This window comes from Larus michahellis, chromosome 7 (genome assembly GCF_964199755.1).
Source record: "Larus michahellis chromosome 7, bLarMic1.1, whole genome shotgun sequence".
NCBI classification, from domain to species: domain Eukaryota; kingdom Metazoa; phylum Chordata; class Aves; order Charadriiformes; family Laridae; genus Larus; species Larus michahellis.
Window position 1 is genome coordinate 34500597 of NC_133902.1, and position 16230 is coordinate 34516826.

General features: G+C 45.0%; 1 protein-coding gene across 4 annotated transcripts in view; it reads left to right on the plus strand.

The window, feature by feature from the left end:
* Nucleotides 1-16230, plus strand: part of CHN1 (chimerin 1) — a 106084-nt gene that overhangs the window by 60475 nt on the left and 29379 nt on the right. For all 4 annotated transcript variants that reach the window (XM_074596006.1, XM_074596009.1, XM_074596007.1 and 1 more), the window contains one exon: nt 12341-12418. In XM_074596006.1, the coding sequence (XP_074452107.1) occupies nt 12341-12418 (78 nt within the window). The remainder of the gene's footprint in view (nt 1-12340; nt 12419-16230) is intronic.

Below are 16230 nucleotides of genomic sequence, written 5' to 3' on the forward strand. Positions count from 1 at the left end.
TCCCCTTCCTGAGAGGAGTGGAGGAATACTGTGAACATAGGAAAGGCTGTATTCCCAATCTCCATTCTGCATGTAATGGTGAAATGTTTTAAAAGCTCTGTGCTTTATATCATGTATCAAATAGTTTATTGGTTGGAGATTTCTAATGATTTTACACTGCTGGAAATGTCTCGAAGCATTTACCAAAGTTAACGATGGTGAATTACATTTGCATTCAGGCATTTCTGTGAATTGGCTGATGATTAGAGTAATGATGTGTTTAACACGAATGCACAAAAATTGCAGAAAGTATTGCGCGTTGTTATCTTTCGCAGAATTTGAAGTGCTCAGTCTCTTAAGTGACAGCTTCTCATTCCCTCCAGCCTCCAGATCCTTGCTAGCATTTGTCGCAGCGCTGCAGCCGGGTGCCTGGAAGCTGCCTGTCACCTTTGTCACACGCTGGAGTTTGCAAGGCAGACTCACTGCTCAGGAAGTGGATAATGCTGGGAACTTAACCTTAGCATTAGAAACCTTGAGCAGTGTCACTTAAAGTGCTGGTTGATGGTGGCAGTACAGATAAAAAATTGCCCTGTAAGACAAGATTAAAAACATGACTTAAGTTAGAAAAAAAGCAGTTGTGCTGGATTAACATTTTGTTCATTGCCAATGAATTTAAGAAATGGAACCAAATCCCAAACTTAGTCTTTCAGCTTTGACGTGCCCTATACGCAAAATAAGAGCTTCTGACCAAAGCCTCTGAAATCCCAAATGTCAGATCTTTGAGTTACTGATTGGGACCTAGGACTGGTGTATTTCAACTGAAAATAGACATCAACTAAACATTATATTGCAAGAAACCACAGACTTGCCGGAAAACAAAACGATCTAGTTGAAGATGTCCCTGTTTACTGCAGGGGGGTTGGACTAGATGACCTTTAAAGGTCCCTTCCAACACATTCTATTCTATTCTATTCTATTCTATTCTATTCTATTCTATTCTATTCTATTCTATTCTATTCTATTCTATTCTATTCTATTAACAAAACACCCCAAAGGCCCTCCTGTGTAAGAGAAGTTGTATAACCTGTCCACATGCCAATGCCTGCCTCTCCCCAAAAAGGTAAATAATCTACATAGCCCAAATTTATGATGGGGGAGTTGCATTGCCCGCCCCATTTTGAATCATTCAAAATTACTCAGTTTTCAAATGAAGACATTATTTAAATTTGTTTCAAAGATGCTGGGTTTGACCATTTGAAACGATGGTTTCTTGAGTGCCCTTCTCAAGAATTTTTAGCAGTTATAGTTTCCTCTAGGGAAATGGGATGCTTCCTGCCCTTACGTGAAAATGTTCATGGCAGAGGCATTTTAAAATGTTAATTAGGAAACTAAGAGGGAATAAATAGGGAAGATGAACCATATGTGGAAAAGGAGAAATAAGAAAATGGGAACGTTGGTCAGCAGAATGTAAAATGAGCTTTTTCTGAGAATGTGATCAGGGATTAGAAGATTTTACGGGTGGCAATAAACTGATAATTTGATAATAACTCATAATTTGACTTTGGGAGCAGAGGATAATCCCACTGCCAATTCCACTCTGCTTTCATTCATTGCAGGTTTCAAATCAGTCCTGATTTAAATAGAGATTTATGCAAGGATAGTGGGAGCCTACATGAGAGACTCATTTGAAGGATGATCAGCCTACCTCGTTTTCTGAATCTGCTTAATTGCATTGTGTAAAATGGATGTAGACCTTGACCCACAGCGCTGGGGCACCTCTGCCCATGGACGCACATGCACCTAGAAAACTGGGAATGGGAGTCTGCAAGGAGCTGATGGACTGCGATGACTCTGTGCTGATTACACACATTTTGTAATTTTTCTGCAGTTAAGTGGTCCATAAGCGGGTTTTCACCATTATAGATTTTGCAAGTATGTCTGTGTCACAACTCTAGTATTCCTTCAGGTTAAAAATTGTTTTCTCCTTGATTCGTGGGGCCGAGTTAAGGGATAATTAAGGAAGGATTAGGAGACTTTGCACTCTTAGTCTTATTTATGCTAAATAAGTATGATTATGGACTGAAAGTGTGTTGAAGAAAGAAACTGTGGCAGCACATGTATCATAGCAACATAGCTTATTCAGGAAGAAGTGGATAGATTCAAAATAGAGCACGTGCCAAAGGAGCAGGTGTAGTCTGAAATACAAAGAGTGTTTGGAAATTAATGAGCTGCAGTTTTCAATTATAACATACATTGAATTATTCTAAATTGAATTACTGTGTAGAACAAAAAAAGGCTAATATTAGATGCATTAGACTGCCAGAAAAGACTAATGTGAAATGAATATTATACATCAGGTAAGAAAATATTAATGAGACATAAAAAGAAATTTCCATACTGCTTGCCCATGCTATACCAGTAGCACAAGCTCCTATTCCATGAGGAATAAATGAAAAAAAGCCTAATAAATATGATAATAGAAAGACTTTGCGGATTACATGATTGTCACTATCCCTAAGTGTATACATTTTCAGCTACAAAAAGATAGAGGCTCATTGTAAAAACTGCTTTTATCAATATGATTCTTAAATGGATAAAAGAAGTGTTGTAAATTATTTATTTCATAAAGTTTGGCCACTGTCAACATTTCCTTGCTAGGATACAGGTAAGGTTCCTCATCAAAGGGTATGGTTAAGCTTTTTGATGGGCCTTCTCTTTTTTTCTTTTTTAATTTTTATTTTTCCTTTTATTTGAGGAAGTCCTTATAACTGTGGGTCAGATGAGAAATAAACTATCACCAGTCCCTCGCGGTTTCAGAAGATTAGTCTAACAGCCTGTTTTCTCATATGATACTGAAGTGTAGTATATTAGTAACAAAAGGCATTTGCCAAAAGAGGGGCATTCATGCAGCTGCGGATTTGCATTCTATTTTGACTGTTATCACTCCTATAGTGCACCTTGTCTTGTGGCATTTATAAAAGACTTCTAAGGTCCGTTTGGAATACAGTCTGCCTTGACGTGTCACAAGTAAAGAGGCTTTTGCTGGAGCGACTCCTCACTGCGATGAACATCGGTTGTGTGTCAGTCACAGTGGCACGGCTCTCCGCAGGCCAGTGAGGAGACACGCCACAGGCCAGGGAAGGGAAGAAGACACGATGCTGTTAGCTGAAACAGAAAATGATGACGAGATGGAGAAGCTGCTGAGGAGCAGCCTCTGCATGTTGCTGGGCAGCGTGAGGCTTGCTCCCTTAGGCAGAGCTCCTTGCTCCATCAGCTCCTCACAGGGGGAACGGTTTCACGAAGGGTAACGGTTTTAACTGAAAGAGGGCAGATTCAGATTGGATATTAGGAAGAAATTCTTTACTCTGAGGGTGGTGAGGCACTGGAACAGGTTGCCCAGGGAAGCTGTGGCTGCCCCATCCCTGGAGGTGTTCAAGGCCAGGCTGGATGAGGCTTTGGGCAACCTGGTCTAGTGGGAGGTGTCCCTGCCCAGGGCAGGGGGTTGGAACTAGATGATCTTTAAGGTACCTTCCAACCCGAACCATTCTGTGATTCTATAGCTGCAAGACAGACCTGTCTAGCCCCGATTTAGCAATGCATAACGGTGTAAAAGTTAAACTATGTGAGCAGTCCTCCCGGTCTCTCTGCTCCCGCCTTTCCGGGGGAGAGGAGTGCCTGGCATAGGCGGCTGCTGTAACTCACTGTTTAGCTTACCACCTCCATGGCCCAGGCTCCTGGCAGGAGGAGAGGAAGATAGGATGGACCAAAACCAAAGCTATGAAGGATGGAAGGGTGGATGGAAAGGACCGAAAGCAAAGCTGTAAAGGACAGCTTCGTCTGAAGGATTTACTGGAGACAAATTCTGGTGTTTCAGGAGGCTGCTGTCTTTGCTCATGAACTGTCTTGAACCCTTTGCCTGGGGAACAGTGATGCTGCCAGCCCCCTGAGGCAGGGAGGTGGCATCTTCTGTGCTCTACCAACTTTTCATCCTCTTCTGAGCTTAACCAAGTTTGGCTGGGGCTTGACCCCCTTTTAATGCAGCTTGTTTCTCCAAGGAAAGAAGGGGGTTGTGGTAACGAGCTCCTGCAAAGCGAGGAGAGAATTGCTGAGGCTGATACCTCAGCTTGAACTCATGGTCATGGGGAACTGCCTTCCTCAACGCAGTCAGAGTTAGGAGTGAAAAGAGGTCGTTTCTTAGCTTTCTGGGTAGCTTTTGTCATGGTGTTTGATTGGCACATCCTGCCTCTAGCGTCACCCAGCTTGGTAGCAGCTCTGCTTTTGTCGAGCAGTCATATCTTGCCCTTGCGAGCAGGCTGGTAGTCTCTGTTTATAAGGGAAGGGCTGGAGCAGTTGGTTATTTTATTACCCGGGGCCGTAGGGATGTCCTGCGTTGGTGTCTGTAGGGTGGCTTACCTGTGGCTTTGGCCAGCTCAGGACCAGACCAGGACAAGGCAGGAGCCCCAGGAGGATGGCAGGACTGTGCCGTCTTGCCCAGAACACAGGCCTGTGAGGAAGCATGTTATTATTTATACAGCATAGATGAAGACGTAGCTATTGCTTGTAAAACCCAGCTTAGCACCATTATTAATTACAACATCCACGTCCCTGACGTGCATTCCCACATGGCCACCCCTGTGGTGGCATTTGTACCTACGGAGCGTGAAGGAAATCCCCAGAATTACCTCCGCTCCTTCAGGGGACACAGCGGGCCAGTTGCTGACCTGACTAAAAGCTACGTCGCTCGATGTGAGCAAAGTCTTCCAGAAACTTCTTACTGCGCAATTTTTAGTTTGTTTTGCCATGGCTAGGTCAGTGGTTATATACCCAGATAGCCCCCTCCCTCAGAAAAGAAATGTGCTGTTTGCCACTGAAAAGTGCCTTGCTTTTGTGCCACTACCCAGAACAGCAAACGTTAATTGTTTTTGCCTTGTCAGTTATCGAAAGAGAGGGATAGTCGCAGTGGATGCTTTTTGCCAGCGCGCGGTTTCGACTTGTCGTTTGCAAAGGCTCATGTTGGTAACCGCCAGGAGCGAATCCACAACGCGTCGTGCCACTAGGAACAAACTAAGCCAGCTGACCTAGAGCCGAACCAGCTGCGGTGACCGGTAGGTTATAGGACTAAAGCTGCAGATAAGTGACTTTTCTCTTGGCTTCCCCTAAGATCTCTTTGCTTTTTTTATGAGTATGCTCCCTTGTTATGAAAACAAGGGTACTTCAGGGTATTTCTGGGAAGCACATCAGTGCGATCATAAAATCTTCCCAAATAATGCTAGTACACTCTAATTGTATTGCGCACTACAGTACCAAATGACCTCACTTTTTATGCAGTGATTTGTAGCAGCAATATTGGGCAGAATTTTTTCCATATTCTTTTTCCATAACTTTGATTTAGATTATTTTTTTTTAATTTAACAATCATACTTTAAACCAAGCCAACACTTTGGCTGATTTTGTTTAATTAAGGTTTTAATTTAAAAAAAAAAAAAAAATTAAATTAAAAACTTCTTTTTAAATTCTCGGTATAAAAATGTTCACTACCCGCTGGGGAAATCACATACACTTTTATCAGAAATAAAAATTGAAAAATGTAAAATAAATATAAAATAAATATAGAAATATAATAAAAATATAATAGCCATTTCTTTAGCTTCTGCAAGAAGCGTTTCACTGTGAGGTGGGGGGTGGGAAGGTCTGATTTAATTAGAAGCCAGTCCATTTGGAAAATTTTCTTACAAAAATGGAACTTTTCCCAGCAGTAAGTTTTCATCGTTCAACCACGTCTTAAAACCCCAACTCCCCTGTGGGTAGCTGCGGACTCAAAGCGGGGTTGTGTGTTGCCTGAGGATCCCGGTGTACTTTGAGCATTGTGTGAGCCCGATGCTGTCCGTGTGCCAGGTGAATGTGGCTGTGTTGGAATGGCGGCAAGAGAAGTCTTACCCTGGTGGCTGAGACCTGCGTGATGGTCCTTCCCATCCAGCTCCTGAAATATCAACCTTTGGGTTGAACTTGGAATAGCGTTCCTACCCTCCGCTCTCATCATCTGTCTGTGGGCAGAGGCTATGCCTGGCATCAGCCTGTCTACAAGCGAAGAAAATGAAATGAAAACAGCCTATCACCAAGTCTAAATAAAAAGTAACATTTTGGGCTCCCCTTGTCCCCCCTTGGAACAATTCGGTGAAAGATATGACTGGGAAAATTACAATTTAGTATGGAACAAGCCTCCACCAAGAACTGCATTGAGGAAACTGGGCTCAGTTTCACAATTTGACTGATTAGCTTTTGAAAATCATGTACTGAGCCCATAAAATACGCTCATAAAGCGTTTGGGCAAGGAAGGATTTTTCTGAGCGTATACATTTGGCTAAGTTAGCAATACAGTGAAACAGAACACAGCAAAATATACAGTGGCTAACCGCATAGCAACCCAAATGTCTTGTTTCTGTAGATACGTACAATAGGGCATCATCTTTGATTTTTTAAAAAAATGCATGCAATATAACTGCTGGTTATTATTATTATTAAAATACATTCCTTAGAGGGAAGGGATCATAAGTCTGAAACAATAAAGGCATATTTAGTCATAATAACATGGAAATGCCATATGAGAATGAAAAGCCTGCAGTGCCTTCGCGAGACTGAAGAAAACACGATACTGTGTTTGAGAGAGGAGCCAGGCGGCCGTGAAACTAAACACTGCATCGTTTGGAAATGCACGTGGGGCTCAGGAGGTCTCATCAAGTCTAATCTGGGCATTTTAGGACTTGTTGAGTTTAACCTGACTCTTGAATTTTCCGTTTTGTTGGTTTGTTTTTTTTTTTTTTTCTGAGGTGGTTTTGGTTTATTCCTCAACAAATGGGAAATGCATCGATTTGCCTTTTTAGAAGGATAATTTGGCTGACGTTGACTGAATTGTGTGACTGCACTAAACTTACATAATGTGTCTGTCAGAGAGTGACTAACTGGAATTTACTGCAAGCCATGGAGGACTTTCACATCAATTCTGTGGAGTCTTCGTAATAAGACTTACTGGTTGTGAGATTAGCACTAGAAAATAGGCGTACATTATCCAGCTAACACCGAGAGCAAATAGTGCTCAAGAAAACAGCTGTTTCTCCCGCACCCTGAAGGACTGCTCCAGGGGGAAGTAAGGAAACCGGAGTCCCAGTAGGACCTAGGCTGAACCACTTTTATAGTTGAGGTTCTACAACAAATGAGAACATTTGAAATAGCAAATTACAGTCTTTTTTTTGTCTTTTTTTTTTTTTCCCCTTTAGTCCCTATGTACAATGTAGAACCTCTAAACAGATGTCTTGCTTTAAAGGTTGTCATGTTGCTGGGTTTGGGTTTTTAGTGCTCATTTAAGTGATTAAAATGTACAGGACAGAGAGGCTGCTCCAGTGGTGGGCTCTGCTGAGAGGTCGCTCAGCTATGACTTCCAGTCATGCCATTTTCAGTTCACCTCACTCCTGTGAAACCACGTCCTTAGATTAAAGTTAAAAAAGACAGCCCTGCAGTTTCCTCCCTCCTGGAGTCTTACAGAATCACAGAATGGCAGGGGCTGGAAGGGACCTCTGGAGATCACCTAGTCCAACCCCCTGCCAGAGCAGGGTCACCCAGAGCAGGTTGCACAAGAACACGTCCAGGTGGGGTTTGAATGTCTCCAGAGACGGAGACTCCACCACCTCTCTGGGCAGCCTGTGCCAGGGCTCTGCCACCCTCAGAGTAAAGAAGTTCCTCCTCATGTTTAGGTGGAACTCCCTCTGTTCAAGTTTGTGCCCGTTACCTCTTGTCCTGTCACTGGGCACCACTGAAAAGAGCCTGTCCCCATCCTCCTGACACCTACCCTTTCAGTATGTATAAGCGTTGATAAGATCCCCCCTCAGTCATCTTTTTTCCAGACTGAAAAGACCCAAATCCCTCAGCCTTTCTTCATAAGAGAGGTGTTCCAGTCCCCTCATCATCTTGGTGGCCCTTTGCTGTCCCCTCTCCAGCAGTTCCCTGTCCTTCTTGAACCGGGGAGCCCAGAACTGGACACAGCGCTCCAGATACAGCCTCACCAGGGCAGAGCAGAGGGGGAGGATGACCTCCCTCCACCTGCCGGCCACACTCTGCACAGCATATTGCTCCCTACACATGCGATGATTGCAAATGTCTGTCACAAACAACTAACAAAAAAATAAAATCAATACGTTACTTAGAAAGTATTTTCCTCCTCAGATGTCTACCTCTTTTTCATCTGGTATGTAGCAGACTATCTAATAATTGTCCCCATTAAGGATGCCTTCAGACAGCGTAAGTTTTAAAGATAACTGTTGGGAAATGAAAGGGCTGTGGAGAGGAGACACAGTTGGCAGGTGGGAGCGCAGGAGCCACTGGTGGAGAGCAGGCAGTGAATCGAGAGTAGGCCAAGGGTGTAAAAAGAAGAGCAGGACCTGCAGGCTGCTAGGCATGGACCCCCTGGTCCATGAATTCACACCTGGAGGTGTTCAAGGCCAGGCTGGATGGGGCTTTGAGCAGCCTGGTCTGGTGGAAGGGCAGCGGGGTTGGAACTAGATGATCTTTAAGGTCCCTTCCAACTCGAACCATTCTATGGTGAATGCGTGTATGCATTGTGGAATTATGTCATCTGAAAGCAGTTGTATGATTTTTAATTGCAGCATTACTTTATGATAGGGAAATATATGTAAAAAATAGATAACAAAGATAGATTGTTCATAATTTTTCAGTTGCTAGCTTTATGGCTTTAACTTTCTTTCAGTCGAGGTTTGTGGTGTGCACAACTACAGTGCATATGGCACATGTGACGGGCTGTAGGTGAGCCCAGTATTCCTGTATTTGTAAACAGCCGAAAATGCTTCGCACTGAACAATGGGAAGCTGATTTATGTAAAACCAATAAGCAGTCTGAGTTAGGTTACTGTAACAAAAAGTAATGTTGGAATTAAAATTCATAATCTTACAACTGCTTTCCAGATTATAATGCGTTTTCATAATTACAGCCATGAGATAGGACCTCTCCCTGTTGGGTAGTTTTGCTTACCTTTTTATTGGCATTCTTAAGATCTAATTTTCCAGAATCCAGAGATCAGTTTCTACTAACGCGACTCTGAAGTGCAATTGAAAATAAATCAGTTCTTCAGAATTAGGAAAAAGGAGGCTGATAATTAAGGAATAACTATGTCAAAAACCAAATATGCGCTCTACCAACGACTGAAAGGAAAATTCAGAATGCTTTATCTTGCTTCTTAAGTGGAATTATACAAAATAATAGGGGTTGATCCAGATAGCAAATGTACTCTTGAAAAACGCTGGGCTATTTATTTCCAACAAATTCAATTTTCAAAGAGTTTAGAGTCCCTGGTGAGGCCACATCTGGAGCACTGTGTCCAGTTCTGGGCTCCCCAGTTCAAGAAGGACAGGGAACTGCTGGAGAGGGGACAGCAAAGGGCCACCGAGATGATGAGGGGACCGGAGCACCTCTCTTATGAAGAAAGGCTGAGGGATTTGGGTCTTTCTGTTCTGGAAAAAAGACGACTGAGGGGGATCTTATCAACGCTTATACATACTGAAAGGGTAGGTGTCAGGAGGATGGGGCCAGGCTCTTTTCAGTGGTGCCCAGTGACAGGACAAGGGGTAACGGGCACAAACTTGAACAGAGGAAGCTCCACCTAAACATGAGGAGGAACTTCTTTACTCTGAGGGTGGCAGAGCCCTGGCACAGGTGGTGGAGTCTCCGTCTCTGGAGACATTCAACCCCGCCTGGACGCGTTCTTGTGCAACCTGCTCTGGGTGACCCTGCTCTGGCAGGGGGTTGGACTAGGTGATCTCCAGAGGTCCCTTCCAACCCCTGCCATTCTGTGATTCTGTGAGCCTATGTTTCCTGAACTCTACAATTTGCTTACTGAATGTGTTGTCACTTAAAAGCTGTTTGGTGAGGATGACTCCTGTGGGGCAGGTTTTAGGTCCACTGTGTTCCATGGGGACTTTTATGTCATGTAGTCCTTGGGAATGAAATGGTGAAGTGGCTTTAGCTAGAAAGGAAGGAGAGAATGAGGTTGAAAGCCTGTCTGCTTCCTCCTCCCCTGAGTCCCTACTATTCTCACACTTCACGTAGATGAGGTGGTCAGTTTTTGCCATCTCTTACTCCTCACCTCCTTTTTCTTGGTCTCCTGTTGCCATGGAGTGTTACACTTAGAAGGACGTGCAGAAAAATGCGACAGGGGCATTTATTCACCTCCAGCAGAAACGAGTAGTTAAAAGCAAGACAGGCGGATTGAGGTAGAGGTTGGAAAAGTGTTTCTCAGTAGGATGGATCAACCAGCCTCCTGTCTGTATTGAAACTGGGAGCTGAGCCAGATACTCCTAAGGCCCCTGTATGAGCTGCTAATGCCCGACAGCTTCATCCTGTGTAATCCATAGCCAGTGTTTCGATTATTAGCTATTAACTTGCATTGCAGATTCGCGGCTGGTGAAGCACGTACGTTGATCCTTAACCTCTGCAACTTGACCCTATGCTGAAACCCAGCTGATTTTTAAAACCCGTAGAAAAGGTTTTGGTGGCCACGCAAGGGAACGGAGGAGGGGCTCGCGGTGAGCGTTACTCTCGGCTGTACTGGCAGGATCGAGCTGAATGGTAACGCTGTGATCCAGCTGCAAAACACACACCAATTCCACCCAGAAGACTGCGACAAACTGTGGTTGTTACTGAGTCATGAGAGTTAAAAATACCTTTGCTGCAGAAGGGAGAGCGGTTATGGTGCTGCAGGGGAGGGAGGGCTGTGTCCTGGCCAGCAGCGCAGGCAGGCTGTGCCCGAGGGAAGCTCTTCTTGTGCCCTAAATACCGGGACAGCGGTCAGCCCCAGGGTGTAAATCACTGCCACGCTAAGTCAGAATAAAGGTCCGTTTTTGCAGTCTCTGTCAAAGACTGTTCACAAATGCTTGGAGAGCACTGGAAGAAAAAGGGCAGGAGTTGGGTGGCCATCATGGTGTCCCCTCCTGGCCGTCAGTGAGCAGATGAAGGGAGCCCCCCTGAGCTGCGCTGCCTGGGCGAGCAGCTTTGGGTGGATACGGCATGGGCTGCCCTGGTCCTTTGTGAGCCCGGGACACTTTGGCTCTGCGGCAGAGCGTTAATGTTGCTGGTGTGAAATACTTGTTCCCTTTGGCTTGTGTGAGGGGTAGCGAGGACCATATTGTCCTGCGCACATTTCATGGTCAGTCGCATCAGTCCAAACAGCAGGTTTCCGTCTGATCGAAGAATAGTATGTTTTATAATATGTTCATAAACCCCTAATGAGAGGCACCACAGAATTCAGGGCTTAGGTCTTTGGTTGAAAGGGTGGTGAACTTTTTTTGGTAGCATTTATGTTCACATCACTACCAGAAGAGGCTGATGGGAGTTTGTCGAGCCTCTTTTTAAATGAAAGGCGTTGAAAAATGTAATTTTAAAGGAAGAGTGATGAGCGTCAAGGGTTGCGTTAACTCCTTACCTCCAGGCGCCCGGCCCGCGTCAGACGGGGGGGGTCGGGGACGGCCGCTTTCTGTGGCGTCCCCCGGGGCTGCAGTTGTCCGTGCGCACCTGAGGATGCCCCGACACCCCGCGAAGGGGCGAAGCGATGCCATTTTGCGGCGGTGCGTGACTCATCCCTGGCTCTCAGCCCTCCCGCTGCTACCTCTCCCGCAGCCCAGACGGGGAGGGGGAGCGGCGCTGCCCGCCTCGACGGGGCTTCATTGGCTGCGGACGCGGCGAGGAGGAGGAGGAGGAGGAGGAAGGGGAGGAAGGGGGGGGTGTCTGCAGAGCCGCCCACGGGGCGGTGCCGGCGCCGAGCGGAGTCGCCCCCCGCAGCGGGCAGCGGGGCGGGAGGAGGGCGCGGAGGCGCAGCCCCGCCGCCGGGCGCTGATGGAGGGAGAGGCCGCGGGCTGCTCCCCCGCTTGCCGCACATGCCCGGCCCGCCGGTCGCCCACCGGCAAGCCTGACCCGCCTTCTCCCCCCGGCCCGGCTGGAAGGGGAGCCCGCCTCGCTGAGTTAGCCCCGCGGTGAACGAGTGCCCTGCCATGGCCGCGCCGCCCGCCCCGGCAGTTTAGGTTCCCGAAATGGTCTTTTGGGGTTTTTCAAACCGAGTCTGATACACACACAAGGGCGCGGATCGGTGCTGGGGAGGGGGCTGTTCCTCCTTCCCCTCGGCTCCAACATGCCGTCCAAAGAGTCCTGGTCAGGGCACAAAGCGAATAGGTCTGCGGTGCACAACTCGAAGCAGGAGGGCCGTCAACAAGATTTATTGATAGCAGCCTTGGGGATGAAACTGGGTTCTCAGAAGTCGTCCGTGACAATCTGGCAACCCCTTAAACTCTTTGCTTATTCGCAGTTGACGTCGCTTGTCAGGAGAGCAACACTGAAAGAAAACGAACATGTTCCAAAATACGAGAAGATTCATAACTTCAAGGTAAGACCCTATGCTACTTATTTATTTTTAATGCGCAGGGACTATAGTTCTTATTTTAAAATGGGTCCGGTATTGCAAGGAAATAATATATATGCAGACTGTGACTTTTTGGGAACTTAAATGCTTCAGTTAAATCTCATTGCTGGTTAAATCAATTAGACATCTTTAGACCATATCAGCAGAAGAATGAGGATTTTGTTGTTGTCTGCATGTATTTGTTTGAATAATATTTGCCGTATCTAGGTTCCCTCTTTTATTTAGAATCGGTTTACACCAAGAGGTGAGAAAAACTGGCAAAGTTTTCTTTCCATTCAAATGAATGTAGTTCAGCTCCGCTTATGATAATGCGATAGTGAAAAATCTTTTAGATCTGCGATTAGAGGATTAAACTGATCTTATCTGAGTCTGTCGCCGGTAAATAGCTTTGGAGGTAAGAAGCATGTTCTGCTGCATCTGGATTGAGCAGATGGTCTGCATTTCCCTTAGTTTCTGGCTTTTCTCCTGTATTAATGAATTGAGTGTGTTGAAAGCAGCATGGCTTATACCATGGGGCTATTGGAGCTGCTGGCATTAGCAACTGCCTTGTGTTTTAATAAAATTTACTTAGTCTTCTATGTAGCTTCTAATTATCGTTTTCATTATTTTAAATAAGCGATGCTTTCTGGTAGGAGACACACACGTCAATACAACATGGGCACGTTTTGTGTCTGTATGGTTAATAAGCGTCCAGTAAGGATTTAGTAAATGAACCTTTTGGCAGTCAAATGCATTACATAATAGGCAGGCTGTGTTTGTAAGACTAAGTGAATTGGTGTTACACTGAATTCCTGTAGATGACGGTACAAACTTCATATATAGTACCTGAAGCCCAGATTTTGTCTTTAATGTGTGGGTTTTTTCCCCCGTTTAGCTTTTGCTTTTATTTCTTTTAGGAGAAGGGGAAATCAGTAATGTAATACTGGCACCTGATGATATAAGCATCTGTTAATTGTCTCTTATTTTCAGTTTTGATTTCCATCACGTGCCTGTGCATGTACACATGTGTGCACATACGTGTATTTACCTATCGTCCATGTGATTCTATTTAAACCACCTTCTGGCTTTTGAGTTCAGATAATCACTAAAATTAGAAACTTTATATGATCAGGATGTTTTGTTTGACTTGAGTTCTTCAATAAAGCATGATTTTGAAAACCATGTACAAAATGTTCTATAAAAAAGTGTGTAATATGAACGCTTGGCATAAAATAATCCTGCTGGCTGTCAGTTAAATGCAGAGCATTTTTTCACAGGCTCCTGAGGTCTCCTACAGATCTGAAATGTCTTGCAGCTTTCATTTGTTCCTTGAAGTTCGAAGACAATTCTTGCAGATAGCGATTTTCCATGTACTACAGTGTATGTAGGATAATACGTATTTAATTTTGCGCTCATTTGTATTCCTTAGTTGCTTTCTTCTAACAGCCTGAAACACATCTGTTTTGAAAATAATCCGGTAACCTGATTTTCATTGCTTTGGGTTTGTTTATTTGTTTTTCTTCCAGAAATTTGTTTCTGGAAAATTTGAAAGCTGTGAGTTTTCCAGTCTTTTTTCAAAAACAAATTACGCGTCTGATCCAAGGTCATAGGTACAGCACAAACTTTCCACACAGATTGTTTTCTTTATGATAGTTGTACTGTAGTTCCTTTATTCATACAGTTGCTAGAAAAATATACCTTGAGAGGTAACTCTTTTCTGAAGTCAGTGAAATGGAGTCACCTTACGCAGATAACTGTTGCTATAAAAAAGTAGAAGGGAACAAACCCCTCACCCCGTAAAGGGTGCACGGCACCCAACCTGCCCGCTGAAGGAATGCTGCTGGCGTTCGCAAGCTCTAAATGCGGCCACTGTCCCATTTTTCTAAAAAAATAACCTTACGCTCTTCATAATTTTTGTGTTACGGATCTGAAATGAGTGGCCATCCTTAGCTCATGCGCTTCTCTCCTTTATCGTCCCTTGCATCTGTCAAGTTTTGCTTCTCGCGTGTGTAGACGTCATCATTTAAAATCTCTACAGAAGTCTCCTAGGTTGCCTGCCAAGCGGCAAATGTGCCACCCATGTGGGAAGGAAGGAAATGTCAGTCCCAGAGTCTTCAAGCTAGACTTTTGAAACAAGACAAGAAAAAAACAACCCAGAAATGAAATAAATTTATATAGTCTTCTAACCAACAGCAACTGCTGTCCCCAGAGGCTCCACTGGCAAAAAGGAGGGCGCAGGCTGCCCTGTACCTCCGCGGCTAATCTTCTCTTCGTTATACAGGCAACGAGGCAACAGATAGGGACCGCTGGCCCTTTGCCAGCTGCTTCTTTGATCGGGCACATCGCTAGTCACAGAAATGAAGGGGTCTCAGATATCCCTTTATACTGGAAATGCTGTAACATCCCAGCAGAGGGAGGAGAAGTGGAGAGTCATTAATGCGCAACAACCAGCAGTGTCATCTTGGAGAAGGGAAGAAGACAGCAGCAGCCGCTCTGGAGACAGGCTGGGGCTAGCAGATGCCCGAGGGGCTTGGCCACAGGTTGGGAGACCCCCGTTCTCCCTCCGCTCCTCCAGCTCCTGTCCCTGGGGGGTGGGTAGCTGGGGATGCAAGTGGAGTTTGAACCCTCGGAGTCTGTTGCCTCCATCAGAGCTCAAGTCGAGGAGCGTGGTGGCAGAGGAGCAGTGTAGCGATGGTCCGCACAGGAGTGCGGATGCCTAGGGAAGGGGTGAACACAAAAGCTGCTTTTAACTCTTAAATCATCAAGAGGCCTCCCGAATAAGTCTGTTAAGCTATGTTTCACTCCAAGGGTCGTTCGAAAGAAGAATGTGAAGACAGCCCTGCTAGGAGTGCTGACACGGCTGGGTTTTTGAAAGGTGTTTGATCTTATTTAAATCTGCTGGAATGTGAGTCGTCTCCTGCCTGAAGGGAGCAGGCTGGCCAGCTGGGGCGACCGGGAGCTCTGTGGGCAGAACTGGCTGCTGATGATCTCCAGCTCCGTAATATTCTCCCGACTGGGGAGGTCCGGTCTCTCACGAGCACATCTCAAATGCAAATACAGAGGGGCTGAATTCTCTTAAATTACTCTCCATAAGTAAAGAAAGGGATGATGATTTATAAATGTCAGGTCTGACTGAGTTTTTAATGCCCATTCCTCAGGATGAGAGCTAGGTATTAAAAATAGTTGTATTTTTTTAAGCATATTTGAGCTTTTTTTTATGTATAAAAAGTTTTCAATTAATATTTCTGTGTTCTCTAGAAATCTAATATAAAAGATTCATTTTCTGTTAATTCAAGTCTATCAGCTGAGAGACATCTACATTGTTTGACACAGCATTTTATTTAGCTCTAATTGAATAACAGGGTTTGAAGGTGAGCTAGGACTGGGTGTGTGACTTGATTGGGTCTGTCTATTTGCATATTTGATTTCTTTTGCTTTTCCTCCATATACTCCGCTTTTCTGAAATCCAGCACGCAGAATGAGATCCCCTGTAAAGAGAATCATCAGACCAAATCAGGACAGTCGCTTCACCATCCTCAAAATTTCAGCTCCGCCTTCTTTCACGGAAAGGCTTTTCCTCTCGTTTGGTTTCTTACCCATTATGGGGAAGAAATGTCCCCACACTCTCTAGTACACACGTATCTAAACGGACACGTGTGTGTGATGGTTATCAAGTTCATATTTCCCCCCAGAGTAGATGAACAATAGCATCTTCTATTTGGAAGCTCTGAGAGATCTGTGGGATACTCTTTGAAGTGCTGACGAGGATCTCAGCTGAAGCCAGTGGTGTTACTTTT